Source organism: Zerene cesonia, chromosome 20 (assembly GCF_012273895.1).
Source record: "Zerene cesonia ecotype Mississippi chromosome 20, Zerene_cesonia_1.1, whole genome shotgun sequence".
NCBI classification, from domain to species: domain Eukaryota; kingdom Metazoa; phylum Arthropoda; class Insecta; order Lepidoptera; family Pieridae; genus Zerene; species Zerene cesonia.
Genome location: NC_052121.1, coordinates 1028153 through 1052349, shown reverse-complemented (window position 1 = coordinate 1052349; position 24197 = coordinate 1028153). Strand labels below are relative to the sequence as shown.

The 24197-nt window shown below is 35.7% G+C and overlaps 1 protein-coding gene across 4 annotated transcripts in view; it reads left to right on the top strand.

The window, feature by feature from the left end:
• LOC119834787 (integrin alpha-PS2) overlaps window positions 1–24098 on the top strand; it is a 79268-nt gene extending 55170 nt beyond the window's left edge. The window contains exons 4-28 of one of the 4 annotated variants that reach the window (XM_038359283.1): window positions 3271–3397; window positions 4337–4357; window positions 5055–5116; window positions 10560–10608; window positions 10793–10849; window positions 12124–12299; window positions 12451–12657; window positions 12767–12866; window positions 13050–13284; window positions 13612–13778; window positions 14701–14846; window positions 15300–15499; window positions 15939–16091; window positions 16491–16593; window positions 16987–17144; window positions 17639–17814; window positions 18311–18445; window positions 18559–18624; window positions 18744–19542; window positions 19824–19942; window positions 20464–20784; window positions 21058–21146; window positions 21691–21837; window positions 22516–22758; window positions 22911–24098. In XM_038359283.1, coding sequence (XP_038215211.1) covers window positions 3271–3397; window positions 4337–4357; window positions 5055–5116; window positions 10560–10608; window positions 10793–10849; window positions 12124–12299; window positions 12451–12657; window positions 12767–12866; window positions 13050–13284; window positions 13612–13778; window positions 14701–14846; window positions 15300–15499; window positions 15939–16091; window positions 16491–16593; window positions 16987–17144; window positions 17639–17814; window positions 18311–18445; window positions 18559–18624; window positions 18744–19542; window positions 19824–19942; window positions 20464–20784; window positions 21058–21146; window positions 21691–21837; window positions 22516–22758; window positions 22911–22988 — 4134 coding nt within the window. In that variant the 3' untranslated portion in view covers window positions 22989–24098. The remainder of the gene's footprint in view (window positions 1–3270; window positions 3398–4336; window positions 4358–5054; window positions 5117–10559; window positions 10609–10792; window positions 10850–12123; window positions 12300–12450; window positions 12658–12766; window positions 12867–13049; window positions 13285–13611; window positions 13779–14700; window positions 14847–15299; window positions 15500–15938; window positions 16092–16490; window positions 16594–16986; window positions 17145–17638; window positions 17815–18310; window positions 18446–18558; window positions 18625–18743; window positions 19543–19823; window positions 19943–20463; window positions 20785–21057; window positions 21147–21690; window positions 21838–22515; window positions 22759–22910) is intronic. The other 3 variants (XM_038359284.1, XM_038359286.1, XM_038359287.1) reach the window with 3 other exon arrangements.
• Window positions 24099–24197: the final 99 nt, after the last annotated feature.

Here is a 24197-nt window from a genome sequence, read left to right as displayed (position 1 = left end):
TTCCGAGTCGTTAAATGGTAAAAGTACATTATGACGATTCAAAAATGCTTAAAAAGTCTAATAGAATAAATAAATGTTCGTGTTTGAGGTGTGACTTTGAAAAATAAATGGTGCGAAAGATATAATAGAAAATTCTTTGATATTATTATTCGAACGTCACAATATTCAAGTAAATAAAACACCCCATTTTCATGAGAAATAGTGTATGTAGATAACAAAGTTAATATAAAATTATACTCGCGAGACTTAAAGTGTTATAACACTTGTATCAATACTGTTAACTAAGCTTAGAATCTTCGCAAACTGTTAATGGAATATGAGACTGAATTCTTAAAATTGTTTAAGCGAAATCGTAATTTGAGAAACAGTTCTTACAAACTGTTCTGATTATATTTTAAACGGTCCATTGCTCAAGTATGAGTAACGAAGGAAATTATCCAAAAGGTTAATAACCGACACTAAATCAGCTGACGAGCATAAAGGACATTGTGTTTGTCACGTGACTCACAAATTATGAATCAGTCTAACGATAGGTTCGTTAAAAAGGTGGGTTATAGAAATCGAATAACACAATCATACTAAATAACATATTAGGTGAAATATGATTAGTATTATACTCGTAAATAGCCTTAGACAAATACTTGAGAGAAAATAAGAGAAGTCCAATTTTATTTGAGAGATTGGGGGATGTCAATAGACTGAAAAAACAGACAAAACTACCATCAAATATAACAAATCCGTCTAAATTAATGTTTTTGGACCTACATTTATTGTGGGAGTCGAGCACGCTTCGGCACGAATTGGGCCAGCTCGCACCGGGGAAGTACCACACCCACACAGAAAACCGGCGTGAAACAATAGCTTGCTATTGTGTTTCGTACGGTGAGTGGGGGAGCCGGAGGCCCATATCCTTTTCCTCACCCTTCCCAGTCCTTTCCTTTATTCCTCTCATCAATCCTTTCCTAATCCCTTACCAATTAAAGTCGGCAATCCATTTGTAGAGGCGAAAGGTCTGCAATTGACCTTACGCCTCTCCAAATGTTCATGGGCGGTGGTAGCGCTTACCATCAGGCGACCCACCAGCTCCATTGCCGACTATGACATAAAAAAAAAAAAAACATTATTATGAAAGATTACTTTTATATTTTGTTCCATTTCACAATACAGTGCAACTCGTTGGACTGAGGTTCGTTATGTTGAGGTTAGGTTGGTCTAAAATTCGTTATAAAGAGGTAAAAAAATCACATACTATGAGATTAAGAATCATTACATTGGTTACACTTTATATAAAGGTTTTGGGTTGACGAAATTCGTTAATTAGAGGTAATTGTACTTTAACTTAACTTTTTGATAGGTAAAAATTCGTTATAAAGAGGATGTTCGCAAAAAATGTTCGTAATGTAAAGGGATATTTTACATTGACTCTTATGGACAATTCAAGGGGATTACGAAGAATTTGTTAAATCGAGGAAATCGTTAATAATTTTAACCTCAGGGATCTCCAATTCTCCCCCAATATAAAGCCCCATAAATACCCCGCGGTCAAAGAGCGAGCATCAAATATAAATTAAAGAAAGTTTATCTCGCCGATGTTTGAGTCATTCGGGCGAGTGTGGTGATGCCAATAATGGACCATTGATCGCTTGTCGTAAAACCGTTGTAAACAAACAAACGGACGATTTTATGGGCCCGATGTCGTGTTGCAAGATGACGCTGGATTCGTGAGCATGAGACGGTGTTTCTTTATTTCTTGTACATACATTTATTTAACTTTAGAGTTCTGACCAACCAAGATTATGAATCATGTTAGCTGTTAGGTTTTGCTTGATTTTTTACCTTTCTAGGAAACTTTAAAAGGCCAAGTGAAGACAATTTTGTGCGCGTTAAGAGTTCTTTGTTGTATCTCAAACATGCTCGTCTTCATATTTACTAATAATATGTACAATGTGAATGTATTAAAATGTTTATAAATATGTTACTTAACTATGAAAACAAGCTTGCAATATGGCCAATATGGTTCCTGGATTGTCACCGCTCATTGGTATCATTTTATTCCGACAAACAACGTGTACAAGTGCAAATGCACTCAGAACTAAGACTTGCGTTTTAGGTATGTAGGACATTCGAAACTGGAACATAAATCAATAATTGTAACTTTTATACTTATTAAAGATGATTTCAGGAAATTCAAAATGCTTATAAAAATCCTGAAATAAGACCATTCCAATTTATCAAAAATGTACTCATCATTTCGGCCTTAAGGCGCCTAATTACTATAATAACTATTAGATATGATTTTATGGCCACCAGATGGCGATGTTGTTTCTGACAGCTCTGCGTTTCTTTGTTTGTTATTGCGTTTAACGCGTCGCACGCGCACACGCGACTATTTTAATTTGATTCTGTTGGGGCTTATAGGGCTGCCTACAATTAATAATTGATAGTTAGAAAAATACAACAAAAAAGTTTTGACATCATGAAGTTTCCGATAGAAGCTTTTTTATACATAAAAAGAGAAAACAGATACATTGCAAGCGATATATTATTGAGTTACATTTTATCTTTTGTTATTGCTTAATACATTATTTAACAATAGCTTTAAATTGATGTCTATAAATCACATGCAAATGACAAGTCTAAGTTATTATTTATAACATAACCTATCTTCCAGTAAAAGACCCGTTAGGATCAGTCCTATGACGAAATATTTATGCAGCGATGGCAACCCTATTACTTACCCTGTGTTATTACAGGACAGATGAACTGCCGAACTTTCAAGTTCATTTCATTATATTTACGGGGTTATATTTAGAATTAAGTTAACAGGAATCGAGGTGGATGAAACCGAATGTTATGAAATAAACATCAGTGTTCGAGCGTGACACTAGCTGGTGTACCGGGATTATGATTTAGTGTGATAAAAATACATTTTAATTTGTAAACAGTGCAGTAGAAACCCGAAGAAAGACTATTCGATTGAATAGATTCCTTTTTACACCAGAGAATATTTTGTTTTGCTAATTTAAAATACTAAGGAAATATAGACACGAAAATGTGATTTTAAAACAATGATATGTGCACAATCATTACAATTTATTTAATATTTTTATTTTTTTCATTTATTATTATAAATAATATATTTAAAAAGCAGAGTATATGTTATAATATGTGCTTACATACTTTTTAAATTAAGCGTTTGTTTTTCAATATGGATAAATTTTTGTCTATCTTGAGTAAAAGCGTTTAAGTTAACGTGTACTCTCGTTCCAGGCCTGCGCTCCCCGCTACGTCTCTTTCGTGACAGCCAAGTTGAACCAGCGGGATCCGGTGGGATCCTGTTTCGTCGCTAAAACGCCAGATGCGGTTGATGTGAATGAGTTCTCACCTTGTCGAAACTGTGAGTAGATAATTAGAACTTTTTTTGACGTATATATTGGTACGATGGACATCTTGCTAAATCTGGCAGTTTTTCCGAAAAATGGGTTTAAATAAATACAGCAATAGAAGAGCAATATTCGAGGAGCACTATAATAGCAAAGACTACCCTCACAAAATTGTTAAGATATTAAAGTTTTATACTTTCATAAGAACTATAACAAAACAATATTGCTGCTCTGAAGTTTGATTTTTCTCTATTTTTCTTTCTTTATTGTATTCAGTTGTTTTTGCATCACTTATACTTTTACTACAGAGCGGTCAAGATGATTGTTGCGGACTGTAATATTTAGACGAAAACATACAGCTTTGCTAATATTTATTCTAATCATAATATAATATTAAAGTTCAACACCAAAACATACACAAATATGATTTATGAATTGCGTATTTTGTTTCTGAGAAATAAGATTTAAATTAGGTTGGTAAGTTTTCCAAAAAAGTTGCCAGACAAAACAGAGTGAGATGACGGTGAACTAAAATGGCGGCATAACATAAAAGCGCGCGAAATAACCCGGTCACTTCCGCCGGTAATGGCGAATTGAGAAGTGAAATTGGCGTGACGATCACTCCGGGGCGGGCCCCCATTTGTTATACATAACAGTATTATGGCAGAACACATATTTTTTAAATAAATTGTTGCCTTATATCTTTATGTAAGCGGGTTGATTATAGTTATTGCGCTTGAGATATATCTAATTCGCATGTTATAAAATTTATAATAATTAGTTCATATACGTGCTTACCTTCGCTGGAAATATTATGGTACTTACTGCTGTCTCTTGATGTATATTGTATATGATATTATGTTCTATACATAATGGCTCTTTTTAACACTTACCTACATGTTTTATTAAGCTTATATCTATGACAACTGTTTTTATAATGTAATATTGTTTAGGGTTCCGCACGCAGGACGATGGTGAGTAACGTAAATGGGTGTAAAATGGATGTTATCACGCACACACAGAACAAATAATCATTATTTAAACCGTTCACAGAGTCACCAAAACATTCGTTGTTGTAACCCCACAAGACATTGTAAATAACAGGTCATTGTCGTAGTGTAACTTAGAAAGAAATTCTTTTTTAAATTTCATCGCTGTTGATGTGTTTATAAAGTACTTTATGAAAAACATAATAATTAAAGAAAGACGAATATAAAAGTTATTGATTGGTTGTAGGTTATGTTAAATATTCCTATAAAAATACAATAAAAATATGCATGTAAAAACAGACAATAAATGTAAGTATCTATCGTATGTGCTTAAGTTATATATGTATAATACACGCTTAGTGTCAGAAATAGATAATTAATTAAAATAGTGTCCTTATTACTTTTATAACATAATTTATAAATAGATATAAAGAAATTAGCCAAGAAAAAAATGTTTTCAAAATTATTTCTGTTATTCGAACAGTATTATTTTCAATTTTGTTTTTAACACACATATAAAATATAATTATATTTACCTTCTGTATACGTACAATAAATAAAATGAAAAAACAATAGGTACCTGCATACTGACATATTCTGCTCTGTCTGTCACATATTCCCGCCATAATCCCACATGACGCCAATTTGTTATCTGTTATAAATTGATTTTTTAATTTCGCAGCAAGTCATGGTCAACGTAAGACAGGAGTGTGCCAAGCTGGTTTTTCAGCGGCTGTATCAAAGGTAAGTTAATGTAATATTAATAACAGTCATTTTCTTAATACCGAGGAGGCGGACGGAATATTAATGTCGCTATAACAAATTATTATTATGCAATTTAAGTCAGTTTGTGATAAACTTCTCTGCAATTATTGTATTTGGCTTTTCATTTTATATATATTAATTCAAAGTAAATACAATTTTTTTTACATATATTGTTAGTAAATAATATTATATCTATAACTATCTCATGGGTCCTCTATTCTAATAAGAATATACACCAATACATTATATAATAGATATATTTTAAATTTGGCATATCCTAAAAAAAATGTAGTCTACTGAAAAATGTGAATTTTTCATACAAATTCCGTAGTATCGTTCCACATCTGATATGGAAACAAATTAGTGACAATTTAAATAAGCGAAACAGTGTAAATTCAATGAATTTACGCTGCGAATGTAAACTGCGGTTCTTACAAAATTACTGTCATTATCGAATCCGACACGCTAATTAGTAATTCGTCGGTGAATTTGCAAAAAACTTTCAATATGCCGCAAATGAATTGCCTGCATAAAATCGTAAATATATTCCGTGTACCATTTGTCTTTTTATCTTCAGCGATTATTTTAAAGTTAATACTTGTATCCTTATTTAGGACCATGTATTTTTTACTAACTTTTTAGCTTCTGTAACGCCATAAATCGCTTTTATCGCGACGCACGTATATCGTGAACCCCATTTCGCGCCAAAAAATCCTAGTTCACGTAAAGCGTGATTTTACAATCGTGGGAAGAGCATTGCTGCGCATTATCATAGCGATCGCATCTGAGCGGGCACGTGACGCGCATGCCAACTAAGCTTATGAATTATTTAACTTTTATTGTTGCCAGCAAAAAATATCGCAAAGTAGATGACTGGGTCTATTCGGAAAACAGTTAAGATTGTTCTGTTTTTAGCTGTTTCTATTTGGTCTTGATGAATTGTAATGCGATGTAGATATATTTTGTATTTGACCGGTAGGCGTTCCATTGATCAATATACTGCGGTGGATTGTATTTTTTTAGGCTTGTGTCTAAAACATTCTCATGAAGCTTTGAATAGATAAAATTTTATTAATTATATCCAGTAGGCATAATAAATAATTGTATATGAATTTAATATTGGTGAAGATGGGATCTTAAATATTCTCTAATGAGTATGTAACATGAATACATAAATAGAGCATACTTTATCATTGTTATTATGCGCGTCCACGTAAAGGACCAGTTGTTGAGATGAGGCTAGAGATTAGCAATATTACACCAGAAGCATAGAAAGTTGGTATCTTTTCGATGAACCCGAGGCATGTATTGCATAAATTTCGTTCTACCTGCTAAGATCTTTAGCGAAACGTTTTTACTGTGAAAAACTTATCAATCTTTGCTAATCCATCTCAAAATATAAATAAAGACATATATAAAATACCTACGCCTAAAGCTATACAAAATAGAAGTAAATTAACTAATTTCTCGCAAGACACTATTTAGCAAATATGAGAAAAATTATATGAACGAATGAACTGCACAGGTTTTAAAAGTAGGAAGAAATAAATTGAAAGATATTTACCATACGATGTAAAACCTCTTTGGTGGGCCGTATACCATAGACGCGCTATAGTCTCAGATTCAACCGTGAAGCATTTACTATTCGCCTAAGATGCATTACAGAGCGCTGTCCAGACATTTTACGAGCTACTTGAAATAATTTTATTTCTCCCTGCCTTTTTCTTATGCAAAACAAAATTCCCTGTCATTGCAACGTCTTAAACATTCTTTGTGGTTCTACAAACATGGTTTCGGAACGCAGCCGTAAACGGCGGCCATTTGCAGACAATGGCGTTGGCGGGAAAAGCGATACGCGCGCCATTTCGAAATTGAATCGACGACATTTAGGGATTTGTCGGAATAATTGTTGTGTTTATTTATTATTGAAGGCGTGCACGTTACAACTGTAAGGAGTATCGTCCAACGGATACCAATGAACTTACATATTTATGTACAACTTCATATTTTATTTACTTGACCAATATTATAATAAATTTATATCCTATTAACGTTACATAATTGAAATACATCGTACAACAGCTATTAGAAGTGATTAAAACTAGTTAATAGCCTTCCTTTTTGCCAGAAGGCACCTTTGTGTTAGAAACATCAACCTCTACCTCACAGGGGTTTTCTCTTGTCCTTAATATTCAATTGTGGACGTTTCCTGGAGAAAATTAGCATGAAGTGAACAGGTTATAGGTGCGTTATGGGGTTTTAAACGCTTCATTTTATCACCGCTAATAGAATATTCAATTATTCACGGCTCTACTTAGCATCGGTGTGACATGTTTTATTAGTTGGACGTGCTTATGCAACTGGTATAGAAATATTATATTCAATTTTCCCTTGGGAATCGTAAAACAGAGACTTAAGACAGATTTAAAAAGGAGGAGGTACTCATTTCGACTGTATTTTTTTTTACTTTATTACCTCAGACCTTTCAACTGCGTGAACCCATTTTGATTGTCCCCTTGCGACCCCATTTTAATTAGTTCTAGCTGTGACAATTTGAAGACAGTTCAGTTTTGTGTTAAAAAAATGTATAAAGCTACCATATTACGGGATAAGATATTAAAATATTACAGTTACACTATTCAAAATAGATTTTTATAAGACAAGTAAATTATTACGCAGATGAAGGGAATCCATTTCTCTACATACAAAAATGCAACAAGAAGTACCTAACTCCTCCGGAATGTCTAGACCGAATGTAATGAAATGTTGCATTTCGGGTACAAAGATGAGAATTGGCATTTCTACATCTAAATGATAAGAGTAGCAAAGGCCGAACAAAGTTTGCTGGGTCAGCTAGTCTTTTTGAATATATTTCATGAATATCATGTAATACGTGATTTTTGTTCTTAATGAACTCCATACACACTTAACCCAAGAAACATGCGTCGAATTTTTAAAGGTTTTCATAATGAATATTTACAGTAACATTATACTCCAGGCTTTGTCAAAGATAATTTGTTGATTTACTAAAAAAAAAAAAACAAGATAATCTTGGACCAAGACTCATATAATTACAGTAGAACTTCACTTCAGTAAATTGTACATTTATCTATCACAACATAATATGAAACATACTTAGGTCTTTAAAATTACGCGATTCAAGAGGAAGGTTTATATATATTATACCATGCATTAAACATCTCCGCGTGCGAAACAGCGGCCAAAAGCTATTCGCTATTAAAAGTATAAATTTAAAAGCATATATTTTCCAACCTCTAAAACTCTAGGCATAAAAATGCGTATTGAATTGCATTTTTAAATGTGTTTTACTTTCGATAACCGGGTATCTCGCCATTTGAAACAAATAAATAAAAAACGACGCCAGGCGCTTCGTGTGAACGAAGATGACAAGATGGCCTCTAGTTCCCAATAGACATGTGCATTGATTTGTCACATACCTCTCGAGATTAGTTTTTACTGGCCGCTTTATGGGCTCCATATCAATTAGTGTATCCGACTTGTGTCTGTTTGAATGTTGTATTTATATATTACCAGCTGCGCCCCGCGGTTTCACCCGCGTAAGTCCGTATCCCGTAGGAATATCGAGATAAAAAGTTGCCTATATCATTATATGTTATTCCAGTTGTGCAGCTGTCTACGTACCAAATTTTATTGAAATCGGTTCAGTAGTCTTTGCGTGAAAGAGCAACAAACACACACACATCCTTAGAAACTTTCGCATTTATAATATTAGTAGGATTACTGCTCCTTTCCTATACACTTATATACATATATTAAGGAATGCTTTAGAATTTAGTGAATTATTTCATAAGATATATATAATAAATAGTTTCGTACTTAGCAATTTACTCAGCTCTTTACATTATGATCTGTCTATTCCAAGCTTCGTTCACAAACAACATTAAAAAAGTAACGTTTCTAGTCTTCAAGATTTTGAAACGACAATATATGCACAGGCGATTATTTCGTTACCATTACAGATATGATAAAACTGTAGACTGATATTGAACGTACTTTAGCTATTGATTAAAATGACAATAGTAACCTTTGTAAAAATAATATGAGATATATCTAATTATATATCTCATTATTCGTTTAAATATATAATTTCGCTTATGAGGTTTGTAACACTCGCATTAGCCCCGTTTGTTCGCCATCTTAACAAATAATACGTATACAAAATATTATTTCCAATTCAATGTTTTGTGGAATAATATGAGTGTTTTATCGACTATTTTTTACGGAATCGTTCGTTTGACAAGCACAAACGCGCCCGCCTGACTCGGACTGCGCTGTTCTCTATATGGTTTGACGGCGCTTGCGCATATTTATTGATCAGCCGGCGCCTACACTCTTCCCTTATTGTATGATCTTGTGACATCATTCGATGAATATAGGAAATAGCATTGTAGTATGCGGTAAAAAATAAGATGATTTATCTTCGAAGCCACGGACAGAATGTTAGTACTAGTATGTGCCTATATCAAAATTATTTATTTTTCTTTAATCGTATACCTTATGCTACTGTGAAAATCGCACCTTAAAATAGTCCTATACAAATTTTTATACATATCTAATATATTATAGATATTTAATCAAAAAATATATGCCCGGGATGTATACAAAACATCATCCACAAAACATTTCGTTACGATTACCGGCACCATTCCAATGCTTTTATACTTATTACTCCTAATAATTTCACTCCATTTCCTTCCACATGATTAAGTGGATCTTCACACATAAACCACTATACTTATCGTGCACTCCACTAGATAGCCTGAGTGCTACCATAAAACCTCGTATTGATACTTCGAACAATTATTCACACGCATTATAAGTATGCATTTTTAACAAGATGTAAAATATTTAGATTAGAATATACGCACTGTTATATTTAAAAGCAACTCGCAGCTACAACCATTTAACAAACTTATATAAATAGTTTATAATTTACGTTTTTAATCAGGTTTCAATTGCAATGTAGGTACCATACCATTTGAGTTATGTATATGTTACAATCAAAACTAGTTTACTCTTTCAACGCATTTATTTAGTCCGTATTATCTGAAAAATTATTGTATTTTTAAATAATAATGATTAATAAAATATAATTATTTATACAAGTCGTTCGTCTCGGTAGTTTTAATTTGGCGCTAAGAAAATAACAGCGTTATAGTCTCTGCTGTATCATTAATTTTGAGTCAGTAATCCTTTTTAATAAATTTCTCAACTAAATTAGTTGAGAAATTTTGGAAAAATAGAAAATATTTAATTTGTTAAAAAGTCAAAGATCAGTTGTTATGAAGATATTACGATATTTCGATCAGCATTTCAATTCCATTTATCCAAGTTTATAATACCTACTGCAATTTGTTTATTTTTTTATTTATTTTTACAGGATGGACAGAGGCTTTTTATGGGAGCGCCTGGTAGCTTTTACTGGCAAGGTGAGACTTTGAGCAGTTTATAATCCATTCTAGTATCTTACAAATTTAAAGCTAATCAAACAATCAAAATTTTACTGTCAATTGAAAGACACAATTTTTAAATTATGTTTCCGATTGTTTCATTAGCATCAATGCACTTTCAGCAAATATATGTGTGATTCTGAATGTTAATAAAAATCCACAGGGAGAACGTTATCGCTAGATCCTAGTGCAAGGTTCAACTACTATATGCCGAAGGAAGGTAAACCAACCGTCTGACCTCGTAACATCTTAACCGAATAACATAGCGACGGCTTACGAACGCATAATCCAAACAAAATAATTGCCCAATCATTATGCTTTAATTTAATTGTTGAATATTTGAGCCATTCTCAATCGAAGCTTTACAAAAACTTAAATCGCACTAATCATTTCATATCGTGTTCAAATATTCACAATCAAAATAAAGCAGTCTATTCATGCAGCTGTCGAACCATCTAGAATCGCATTGGTACGGACGAGGCGTGAATAGCTACATCATCGGCTTTCCATATTATCATCGTTGTCCTGAAGGTTTCCGTTCCATAGTATAGTCTGTGCACGAGTTAGTTGCTCTTTAGTGGCATAGTCCAGTGCTAACTTCTTGTTCTCCTGTCCATCTTAAATTGTTCTATTATCTCTTACTTCATCAAATATTTACTTTATTGCTGTTCATGAGAGGTCTCCAATCGAATCTAAAAAGGTATTAATTAAAACATCCTTGTTTATATTATTATTTTATGACGGTGAAATCACGAACTTCGGACGGCTGTACAAAATCCTATATAATCAAAAATAACAGATCCCATAAATAAAAATAGATGAGGGTACACGGTTTGAACCGGTATTACGATTAGAATGGGTTAAAGAGGTTTAATTAACGCTTCAAACATACGCCCATTGCTTAAAAACTAATTAATAGTGGAAATGATTTAAGTTCCTCTCCTATTGGCTTTTAAATTAATTGGTCGCTACGATTTGGTGGTCTTAACATGATTGAAATTATGGTGATTAAATTTTGAGGTGTGATTCCTAATGTGATTTAAATGAATTGTTGTTTCTTTATTTTACGATCGTTCGTAGAAATTGGTGTGTCGAGTTGTTTTGAAATATAACTTTTGTCTAAATTTTTATGCTACATCGATTGAGGTTGATTTGTATCATTTAATGCATTGTCACGAGCTTTCGTCAGGTCATCAGTCTCATTCATTTTTTATACTTTTTAACTTAGCTTGATGTACAGTTTCTAATTATGCTTGTTAAATGTCAAATACTTCAATGAAACAAGAAGTTATTTGCAATTAAACTGAATATCGTGTCTACTAACTAACTACTATAAAAAACAACATAAAGAGATAAAAGCCTACGCTTATTTGACCACACGTAAATGCATTTCCAAAGAAATAATTCAAAGGACATCACAGAAAGCTAATCTTTTTCCAGGGCCTCTGGTTGTCAAATCTATTTGTCTTTTTCTACAAAAACTTGTTATTTTAGGTCAACTTAAGGTGCAGACACTAAATCAAAGGCCAGTTTTAATATCAACACCTGAAGCCAGCCCGAAGTATGATGACTCTTACATGGGATATTCTGTGACTGTTGGTGACTTCGCTGGTCAAGGTATACAAGGAGTAGCAGTCGGTGTACCGAGAGGATCTGAATTAAGAGGATTGGTAAGATTCTTAACATGTTTGATACTAATTATTCATCGACTTATATCACGATACCATAAAATAATGTTAATAATGAAATTTATATGAGATTTATTTTTTTTGAATAAGATTTCATTTTCTATAGTCATCATTTCAATAATTTTTTTCCCAGGTCGTATTGTATACTTGGGAACTCCAAAACATTAAGAATATCAGCGGCTCCCAGATAGGAGCTTACTTCGGGTATAGCTTGGCCAGTGGTGACATTGATGGTGATGGAGCTGATGATATTATTGTTGGAGCTCCAATGTTCACCAAGCCAAAGAGTGAAGGGTATGAACATGGCAGAGTGTACGTTATTTACCAAGGGAAGAATAGGGTGAGTTTGTTTTGCCTTGATGATGACGATATTTCCTTTGTTATATTGTATTTTCTATTTGCTTATATATTTATATATTTGCTTATATTTAGGACTATTTTTATTGCAGTCATTTTCAAAGAATCATGCAAGAACTGGCGAAGTATCACGAGGCAGATTTGGTCTCGCAGTCACTTCACTTGGTGACATCAATTACGACGGTTTTGGAGGTAAATACTTAGTTGAAGAATAACTTCAGTTGCTCTATACCCAAGACTCAAAAAAGTAATGTGTCTTGTGAAGAAGTTATGAATTTTTCTGATGGTCTATTTCTATATCTTCATTAATTCACATTTGTTAATCACCTATCATAATTTATTTGTACAATACTAAACTTACCAAATCTTTTTCAGACATAGCAGTGGGTGCCCCATACGGTGGTGAGAACGGGCGCGGAGTAGTATACATCTACCACGGGAGTGAAGTGGGTATCGGGGAGAAGTACTCCCAAGCGATCACAGCTGAGGAGATCAGCCCCATGCTCACCACGTTTGGCTTCTCCTTGTCTGGGGGAGTGGACTTGGACAATAACAACTATACTGATCTGGCTGTTGGCGCTTATAAATCGGACAGTGTTGTGTTCTTGAAGTAAGTGACATCAAATATAATCGTATTATATATTTATAATAAAGAAAACTATAATTGTGTTTGAGTTTTCTCTAATGATCCTTTTGTATTCATATTTCGTTACATTTCAATGTTATGTATACTCATTAAATTGTAGACTTTAACAAAGATGTCTTTTTGATAGAGATTTTATTTAGAAAAAATACATATTTTTATTGATATTAATTCAAACATTTTGAAATAAGAATCAGTTTCCGATTAATTCGATTTAACTTAATATGATAATGTTAAATGCAATGATTATCTTGTTTATATTATACTTTAATAATGTCACCACCACCTCCCCAGATCCCGCCCTGTTGTGAAAGTGATGGCGGACGTGAAGTTCATGGGTGAGAGTAAGCTGATCTCTCTGACGGACAAGCGCTGCCGGCTCGCCAACGGCACGCAGGTTGCGTGTGCGCAGCTCATGTTCTGCCTCACCTACAATGGCGTTAATGTGGACCAGCAGATCAGTGAGTATTTGTTTTGAAGTTGATGTAGTATAGACGTGGTTGGAAAATTTAGTCTTCCACTAGGACTGTAGTTTTGATAGCATCATTTTTAGCTAAGAATGACCGAAATTTTTAATTTTAGATGTAGTTTTTTATATAAGGAGTATAGTTGATGTTATAATCTTAAGTTAAACAAGAAATTAAATAATATACAATATGAATTAAATGAACTATTTGGTCTTCTGGAGCATCTAATGAGTCATTTTCTTTTAAAAGTTCTAGGAGACAAAGTGATTTTCTAGATTTCGTTAAGTATTTAATGCTATCTTAGTGCTTCTAAATGTTTACGTAATCAACGAGAAAACACAATATTCTTCTCACGTAGGTGAAAGTATGTGTATAAGTAAGGTATATGAAAAGCTTATTGCAGAGATATTACTGGGTGCTGATTAATCAATTGAATTCTATTTTATTCTCTTTTCTAGCGGAAGGATATATTTGCTACTTCGGTGAGTGGTAGACGCAGCACAATTGGCAGTAGATGGCAAAATTTTATGTCAAACGCAATATCATTACCGAATTTCTAGATATATTCGTGAATTGAATTTCTTAAATGATATTGCGTATGTAAATACAACTAGACAAAATCCACTCTATGTTAAAACAATGTATTATACAAGTAGCAGTGTATCCATATTATAAACCTACATTATATTCAACGTATACATATCATCCATCGCCTTAATAAATATTTAATAAGCAGAGAGTATTTTGAGATTGCTTGATTTTGGAGATTGTCTCCAGAATTTTGGAATTATGGGCACAAACATCGACTGTAGTAAAACATTTTGCATGCCCAAATGTCCTTTAGAGGATATCATTGTGACAGACTATAATATGATGTAGGCAAGCATTTCTTATAATACGGAAACTGCTTTTACAGATTTCGAAGTAACCTTAGACCTGGATTCCCGCCAAAAGACCAGCAAGCGGATGTTCCTGATGGAGAGCAGACAAACAGTTTACAAGACGCACATTTTGCTGACTCAGGGGCAACAGGAGTGTAAAGAAGCTATGGTCTATCTAGATGTAAGTAAAAGTTATTTAGTGCCTTTGTATGAGTTAAAATTTATGGACTATAGAAAATAAATACTTCAAACAGCTTTAATTAGATGAATAAAGTGAGTCTGAATGCCTTTGATTTTATTTTTACAAACACTTTGACACTTAGGTATAACGTACAGAACATTAGGTATGCTAATCAATTCATTAAGTAACTTTATCGCTCATATCCAATTTATTCAATCATTATATCATCGATCATTTTCTTTATCCTGGTCAATAGAGCCGGGACGAGGGGCCAGTATCATAATTGCGTTCACCCTACACTTATAGAATGGTGGAGAATGAGAGAGAGAGAGATAGAGAATGTTTTTTATTTTTCAACATTAGACACACGTGGTTACACCTTACACGTATAGGTGGGGATCCGGCACAAGCTAACACCACCATGTGGTTTGACATTTGACTCACGTGGCACAGGAGGAGATCCGCGACAAGCTGACGCCGCTGGAGGTGCGGCTGAGCTACGAGCTGGTGCAGGCGGCGGGCGCGCCGCCCGCGCCGCTCGTGCCGCCCGTGCTGGACCGCGCGCGCGCCGCCGCCGCCGACGCGCTGCACATACAGAAGAACTGCGGCCCCGACAACGTGTGCGTGCCCGACCTGCGCATGGCCGTCACCACGTGAGTGCGGGGGACAGACTTCCTATGGGGGGAGGAAAATGGGCTGATTTATTATACCTGTTGGTGTTCGTCACAACTTCTGGCAAATCAGAATCGACTTTAGGGCATTTTCCGATCTAACAAAACATCAATATTTATTACCTTTTGTATTTTATAGGCCATCATATTGGCTTAGATCTGAATCCTTAATAAATTTATTACTTATCACATTATTTATTTGGATTCACTATTTCAATAAACTACAAACTGGGGTCCTTATTAACTAATAAAAAAAACGGCTACCAGATTAATAAAGTAAAATTCTTCTGAATAAAAACATATTCAGTCGGGTACTGAAGGAATAATCCCTAATCTAAAGAACAAAAGTAGAGTACATAGAGTCCATGTCGCCATTATAAAACATTGAGAGTGAGAAGTACATGGAGTCTACGTCGCGCAGGCCCGTGGTGAAGTACGTGCTGGGGTCGGGCGCGGACGTGCCGCTGGAGGTGCGCGTGGACAACGCGGCGGAGGACGCGTTCGAGGCCGCCTTCTTCCTGCGCCTGCCGCCCGGCGTTACCTATGCGCGGATGGAGCGCCTCGATACTGATCAGTAAGTGGCAGTCATTTATCTAGTTGCTAACTTTTGCCCGCAGTGTAAAATTCGGAGTAGTTTAATAGATGTTATTATACATATGAACCTTCCTCTTTATATATATTAAAAAAAAACCCTCAAATTTTTTAGTTTTGAAGATTTAGGCATACATAGGGACATAAAGACTTTGTTTTGTACTATGTAGTAATGAACATTTTCAGAAATCAAACAATTATGAAATGATAAACTTATTCTAATTTTGTCATGCACCATAATCTAGCGAAGCAACAAACCTGAAACATTATGCATTATATGTATATTATTTTTAAACAAAAGCATACACTCAAAATTTTCCTCCGTATCATATTAGTGTAGATAAATAAACTATCCTATAACACACTTATCTCACATTTCCAGTGCGGACACACAACCAATCTACTGCTCGATAAAGAAACACGACAACGATGGCAACACAACCCTTAAATGCGATCTTGGAAACCCAATGGCTACTGGTGAAAGTGTATGTAAACTTTATTATTAACAATCTATAAGCATTGGTTGGATAAATAATAATTAACTTAATTTTTATTTAGAATTTAAAAATATATAATAACAAAAATAGGGTAAACTACTTTTTTTTACTGAAACTAAAAGATATATATCGATTTCGTTGAAAATAGAACTAGAAATACTACCTTTTTAAGTATAAAAAGAACAGCATCATATTATTTAATTATGTTTATTGGTGTTCCTTTTATTAATTAATCTCTTCATTCGTTAAGATATTTTTGAAGAACAGTAAAAGTTTAATCATGAAGCGAGATTCGAACCCGCGTTATTTTGCCAAACCATAGCAACGCCTAGCCTCTGGGCCACCTGTGATCTATTTCTAACTAACTATGGAACGTTGCAGGCAAGCTTTCGCGTGATCCTGGAGGTGGACTCCCACGTGACGTCGCTGGACTTCGACATGGAGGTGAACTCTACCAACCCTGAGCAGGGCACCGACTTTGACAACGTGAGGCATCTGCCCATTGGTGTTGTGATCAAGGCCGAGCTCTCTGTCATCGGGTACGTGTATACTTTTCTTACTTTTAATATACCTAACTATGTCATTATAATATACAAAGTTTATTTTATTTTTATTCGATTGTTCATCATTGTTAGATTTTATAATGCGTTGTAGTTCTATGCTCTTAAATTATTTTATTATTTCTATATATTAGTTGTGGACTTTTTTTTCTTAATTCAGCTCGAAGGACCAGTCGGAAATAATAAAAATGGAATGTCTTGCTTTCGATCGATACCGCAATTAATATGAAGATTTAGCTTTTAACAAAATACTGTTACTTAAAATATCGTTAACGTATTAGGGACTACTGAAAATGAGCTGCTTATGATTTGAAGGTACAGCATATGCTGACGAACTTCCTTTTTAGTTCCATGCGGCTACATTTAAATTTTATACATATACATGATATTGAAATAAATTATTTCTGTATTTTGCTTTCAAGAAGATGCCTATTGTCCAAAAAAAATATTTATCAACAATATTCACTTTACAGTACATCAGATCCACCGGAGCTCCATTACAACGCATCGCTGTACGACTCGCAAAACCTAAAAGACGACACCAAGCTCGGGCCTCAAGTGATTCATAAGTACAACATCAAGAACGAGGGCCCCTTCACTGTGGACGAGGCGGAAATATACATCATGTGGCCCTATCAGACCCTCACTGGTATGTGAATAAGTTTTTGTACAGGGCGTCCTGTTAATAGTGTACTATGCCCAACGGAAAGTAAAGATTTTTATATGCTGATTACGTAAAAAAATCTCATAAAATCCCAAATGCATATTTTCTATTAGATGAATCCTTAAAACTCTATGTGTTCACCTCTAACTGGCCAACCGCCCATTTTTATCGACCGCGCGCACGTTTAGGATTATGTATTCATAGAACCAATGCCCACATTAGCGGAGCAGTTGATGCCGGCTGAGTGAAGCTAGCATATACAAGAAGCTGTAAGCATAGATTAGGAAAGAATCAAATAATAAATCATGTGCCTCGTTTTGTTTTTTGTGTATTTTTCCTATAATCAGCGTTTGCAAAACTATAAGTACTTTTGAGGAAGGTACACCATCTGCGGGATACCCTGTATATGAAAAAGCTTGACTACTACGTGTAGTAGTATGTAGTGTTAGTATAGATAGTACAGACATGTTTGGGTTGTCAGGCGAGAACCTGGTGTACATGCTGGTGCAGCCGCAGTGGGTGGGCGCGCTGCAGTGCGACGCGGCGCGCCACGTCAACCCCGACAACCTGTTCGTGCAGAACCCCTACGCCTTCCTGCTCGCCAAGGAGAAAGAAGGTTCGTTGACACCTCTTTTCTTGGGAAATCTCGAAAGATCTCATTGTTTATGTGGAATTGTCTTTTTATGATATAATGACTAATAATACGTATATATTTTTTTTTTTCAACAGCTATGATGAGCAGTGACTTGTATTCCGCCGCTCAGGTGGGTGGTGCTGGAACCTACTATGGACAGAGTAAGTTACACTACTATTATATACTATAAGTTATAACTTCTTCAAAATATTTGTTACCTTATACTTCTAGCAGAAAAAATGCAAATCAAATTATTTAAATCAAATCTTATTTTTTACAGAATACTGGGAAGAAAATTATTCAAGCGGCACTGGCGGATATCAAACAGGCGGCGCTCAAGCGGGTGGTGCTCAATTTGGTGCAGCCGGTGGCCAATTTTCTAGTCAAGGACAGGCCAGTCAAAGTGGTCATTACGGTCAATCTGCAAGTCAAGGTGGTCAATTTAGTCAGAGTAGTGGCCACGCTAGTCAAGGTGGCAAATTCAGTGAAAGTGGTAGTCAATTCAGTCAGAGTGGTGGCCAATTTAGTCAGAGTGGAGGTCAAGCTAGTCACGGCAGTCAATTCAGCCAAAGCGGAATGTCTAGTGGTCACGTTGGTGGTAGCTCTGGATCAGTGGGCGGTCAAGGAGGAATACACACCTACAATCGTACCTGGACTAGTCAGGATACCCTGACCGCAGAAGAAAGGGAAGCATTAAGAAAAAATTTGGAAGTGCTAGCTAAAAACTCCAATTATCAAACTGGCCGCGGTTTTAATCAAGGATCACAAAGTGAAAATCACTTTTATCAGAGTCAGGGTCAGGGTCAGAGTCAAGGACAGGGGAATTATGGAAGCGTGAACTACGGACAATCACAAGGAGGATACCAAAGCCAGGGTAATTACCAGGGCCAAGGTGGATATGGACAGAAAGTCTATGTGTCTGGTGGACAAGGACTTGAAGGTGCGGATGGTCGCATAGTGCGGGTGAAGAACCGAACTGTGATCTACGATTCGAACCACAACATTATCTCTCAGACTGAAACAAGCACGGAGTACGGATCGCTGGGCCATGAGGGTGAAGCTGGTAGCTCGTTTAATACGTGAGTATTTTAAAATTCTGGAGCTGGTAGATAACAAATACTTTCTTTTATTTTTAGTTACATGATAATTGTTCAATATTACATGTAATTTATGCGTACAATTAAATAAAAAGCAAAAAGTCTAGTCCAGATTCACACAGAAAATCAGTATGTAAATAAATGAATCCATGTCTTATTTATGCTAAGATTTAAATTAATATACCAAAAGTACTTTCAGTAATTATTTTAGTTTGCAGAGGCCTATATATATAAGCCTATTATAAAATATCTTATATTTTCAGCTACCTCAACAACCAAGGAAGTAACTCTGGTTCCTCGCAAGGCTTCATCCACGGCTCGTGGGCGACCACGGAAACTGTCAACCCCAATATCATGAACGTTGGCTCTGCGTCGTTTGGGGGTAACACAATCCATTGTTTTATAGTTAATGTCATTAATAAATAATAAAAAAACTGTAAAAATATGCAAATAAGAAAACTAAAATCAATAATTTGTATTGATTTAATTCATCAAATTTGACACAAATAAATGCCTAAGTAATTTTAATATACGAAAAACCTAAGATGCGGTCCCATATAAAGATAACGCTTAAAAATGTCGCTAAACACTAACCAATTACACCTACGAATTTATAGTATTTCTTTAAGTATATTATTGCCTTTTAAATTGACCACACTTTATTGTGGGTGACACGAGACTATTTGAAATGAGCGCACAATGTAGAATGTTGCGCTCATTTTATAGGGACGTTATTAGAACGTGTAATGAGCATTTTGGATGTTTCATATATCAATACTAAGTAATCATCCATAAGACAACTGAAACCAAATTCAATAAATTGCAGAAAATTAGATAAGCTGGCATATTTGAAAAAAAAAAGATTATTATTTCAATACCTCATTATTCTGTTCCTTTCGCCAGGTGGCTCTGACGTCACAGTAGTGGGAGACGAAGAAGAGGACAAACTCGAAGGTTTCGGAGCGTACGCTGCTCAGAGCTCTAACAACGAATTTAAAGTAGGAATGGCTGATGTGACCGGTGCTGTTAACTCCGGAAGACAGGGCCAAGGATTCCAAAGCGGGCAGAGCTTCCAAAGTGGGCGTGGGTACCAAAGTGGGAGTGTCCAAAGTGGAGCCCAGGGTAGTGGCTTCCAGAGTGGAGGGTACCAGGGCGGTTACCAAGGAAACGTGGCTGGTGGTGCTTATGGATCTAGCGGAGGATACTCGTATTCATCGAGATCAGGTAAGAAGATAGATTATTAAAATGTAATATGTGAAATATAGTAGGGTTAGTTATCTTGACATTAGGAAGGGCTGTAGTTTTGTGTCTATTTGATTAATTGGAGTAAAATAAGGCTACCTTTATCATAAAGAAAGCTCAAATAGTATAAGAAATACGTCTGTACTTACAATATTGTAATATTACTGTATTAAATCAAATCAACATATAATATATTTTATGCAATTTGAACAATTAAAACTTTATTAGACTTAAAACAAAATTTTTGATTTACAGGTGGACATTCTTACTCCCGCTCGGGTGGTAGTTTCAGTTCATCGTCCGAACAACGACATGAGAGCACGCGGCGCCGGCGCCAAGATGAGGTATAGTTTTATTTCTTTTTTATTTACCTTTCCACCAGCCCGAACAGCTTCGGTTCATTCGTTCATTCAACATTCTATTCTACTTCTCACATTTTTTTTATTTAAGTTTCCAAAGCTATCAATATCTCTGTATCCTTTCTAATATCATAGATGGGAAAATTTTTCAAAGTGCTACAAATTTATAGACATATCCAGACAGACAAACATCTATATATATAAAATTCTCGTGTCACAGTTTTCGTTGCCATACTCCTCCGAAACGGCTTGACCGATTCCTCTGAAATTTGGTAAGCATATTGGGTAGGTCTGAGAATCGGCCAACATCTATTTTTTATCCCGATATTCCTACGGGATACGGTCTTACGCGGGTGAAACCGCGGGGCGCAGCTAGTATTACTATATTAATTTCATAGAAATAATATATGACGAGGCAGAAACATAAAAATCTGGATTTCTGTGACTTTTATTCCGGTACCTGAGTGATTCTTATTTCATACTTTATAAGCTCCATGTGCGTTAGATCTCCATTGATTTTCTGCCCCAGGTGGACCCGTCGCTGATGGAGATGCTGCGGCGCTGCGAGGAGAAGTACAAGTGCGAGGTGGTGCGCTGCCGCACCGGCCGCCTGCTCAAGGGGCAGGAGGTGTGGGTCGCGCTGCGGGCCAGGATCAACGCCACTGTGCTTAATGAGGTTAGCTGCCGGAAACTTATTCCATCTTCAACTTAGATATTTTGTGTTACACGGGTCATCGAAATCATCACTACATGGATACCTATTTCAGATACCATTTTTCAGCAAAAATTTATGGTATGCTAAATCAAACGTCTCGCTCAAATCTGTATATATAAATAGTATGAGCTTCATGGCCTCAGTCATTTAGTGCACTAAACGCCCTTCATAAAACTGACTGATTGACTGACTTTATTTTAGTTATGACATTAGTTGTTCTTACTATTTGAAACGTGTTCTTCAATATTTTACAAATTCACAAATATGTATGGTTTAAGTTAATTTTGTGATTTCGAGCTTTCTTTAGATGTTTATTCGTTGGTGTGATAGGCTCATTAATATGCATACTAGCAACAGGATCTGCAATGTCAACATATTACATATTAGCTGTAGTCAAAGCGCGTTGCACTCGAGTAGCTGTAATCAGCTGATTACTAATCTTCTTATATCAGGAACTGCTGGTGCGATTTTTGAAAAATTCTTTCAGTGTTACATAGCCCATTTATTGAGGAAGGTTATATATGGGCTATATATGTTTGAGATTACTTTATTATTATGAGTAAAGTGTATATATGTAACGCACTGGGTGTGTATTATGAGTAAAGTGTATATGTGTAACGCACTGAGTGTGTCGGGCAGATATCCGCGGAGCACGCGGTGAAGCTGTCGACGCTGGCGGCGGCGCGCGTGTCGCGGCTGGCGCTGGGCGGCGCGGGGGCGGGTGCGGGCGGGGGGGCGCGCGCGTGGCGCACGGGCGAGGCGCACACGGTGGTGTCGCCGCGGCTGGAGCGCGCGGGCGGCGCCGTGCCGCTGTGGGTGATCGTGCTGGCCGCCGTGCTCGGCGCGCTGCTGCTGCTGCTGCTCGTGCTCGCGCTCTACAAGGTGCGTGTGCGTGAGCGTGTGTGTGTGCGTGTGCGAGGGGCGTATCACTGGTTGTTCGTCGAAACTCACGTGATTGTTGGTTACGTGTGAATATTTGTACTAAAAAAATACGGATGTTTTTTTTTATTTAATATTTCTCTTCCTAAAAACAGTGTGGCTTCTTCAAACGCAACCGACCCTCAGACCACGCCGAGCGCCAGCCGCTGAACGGTCGCGACGAGCATCTCTGATATCCGACCACCGATCTCGGCCTCGCCACCGACGCCGCCACTACCGACACGCGCGACACGACCGACACGCGTGACACTAGCGACTCTTCCGTTTCCGACAGACACGGCTCGTACAGCTCGTCCACCGACGCGGCGAGTGACGTTACCAGCCACGACACCACCAGCATCGACCGCTACTGACAGAAACCCATTATTATCAAATTCTAAGTGCAAAGTGACGGTATTACAAGTACAATCAAACAATACAAACGAAATTGTGAACGTTTTAATAAAAAAAACTCCTTAAAAGTAAAGGTAGCTTTCTGCCTCATATTTATAAGAAATCAAGTAGGATTCGCCAATTTTCACATAGAATTGAGTAAATGTAGACGTCGCACAAAATTATATTTTCGAGTCGCCCACGTCGGTGTGTCTCTGTACAATAATTCGATTAGATTATGTAAATAATTATAATAATAAAAAAAATCCTTAAATATTTTTAATTTAAAAATATTTTAAGGGACGATAAATATTTAAAAATGATACTAACTTAACTAGTCACGAATAGATGATCACGCGGTATCCACGTGGGTTCGGCATGTGTTGAATTATGTGATCTATGTTGTAATGTTTAGGTGTATTTTTGCTTGACGCTGGATTTTGAATGTCGTTTTTATAAATAACTATATGAAACGAACTCTATATTTAAATAAAACGATATTTTTTCATTGCCTGTTGATAATAGAATATAATTAATTAAATAAATAATAGTTAAATATACACTTTTAAACGGGGTTTCATTTCATTATTAAAAACGAGCGCATATGAAATATGCAAGCTATCGCTTTCTCACTCTAACACATTAACATGAACCCTTGAAAGAGCGAGATGGGAGCATCGAGCTAACCTCTATTAACACTATTATCATCAAGCAATGAAAAAACTAGTTTTCCAATAATATAAATTTATATGTATATTAATAGAATTATTCATGTAAAAGTAACTTTTTGGAAGGCATTTTAATTAAATTTTCGTCGTTGGCTCTGCAATGTATTATTTATAATTTTTTTTTAGGAGGGCAATTTATTTACTTATTTATATGAAAAATGTAATTTCATTCGAGAAATATTTTAGTCACATTTTTATATACTATTTGTATTATACCTAGTCTTGCCATAAATATTGTAATAAAGAAAAAAGAAAATTGTTAACTGCAAATAACATTTATTA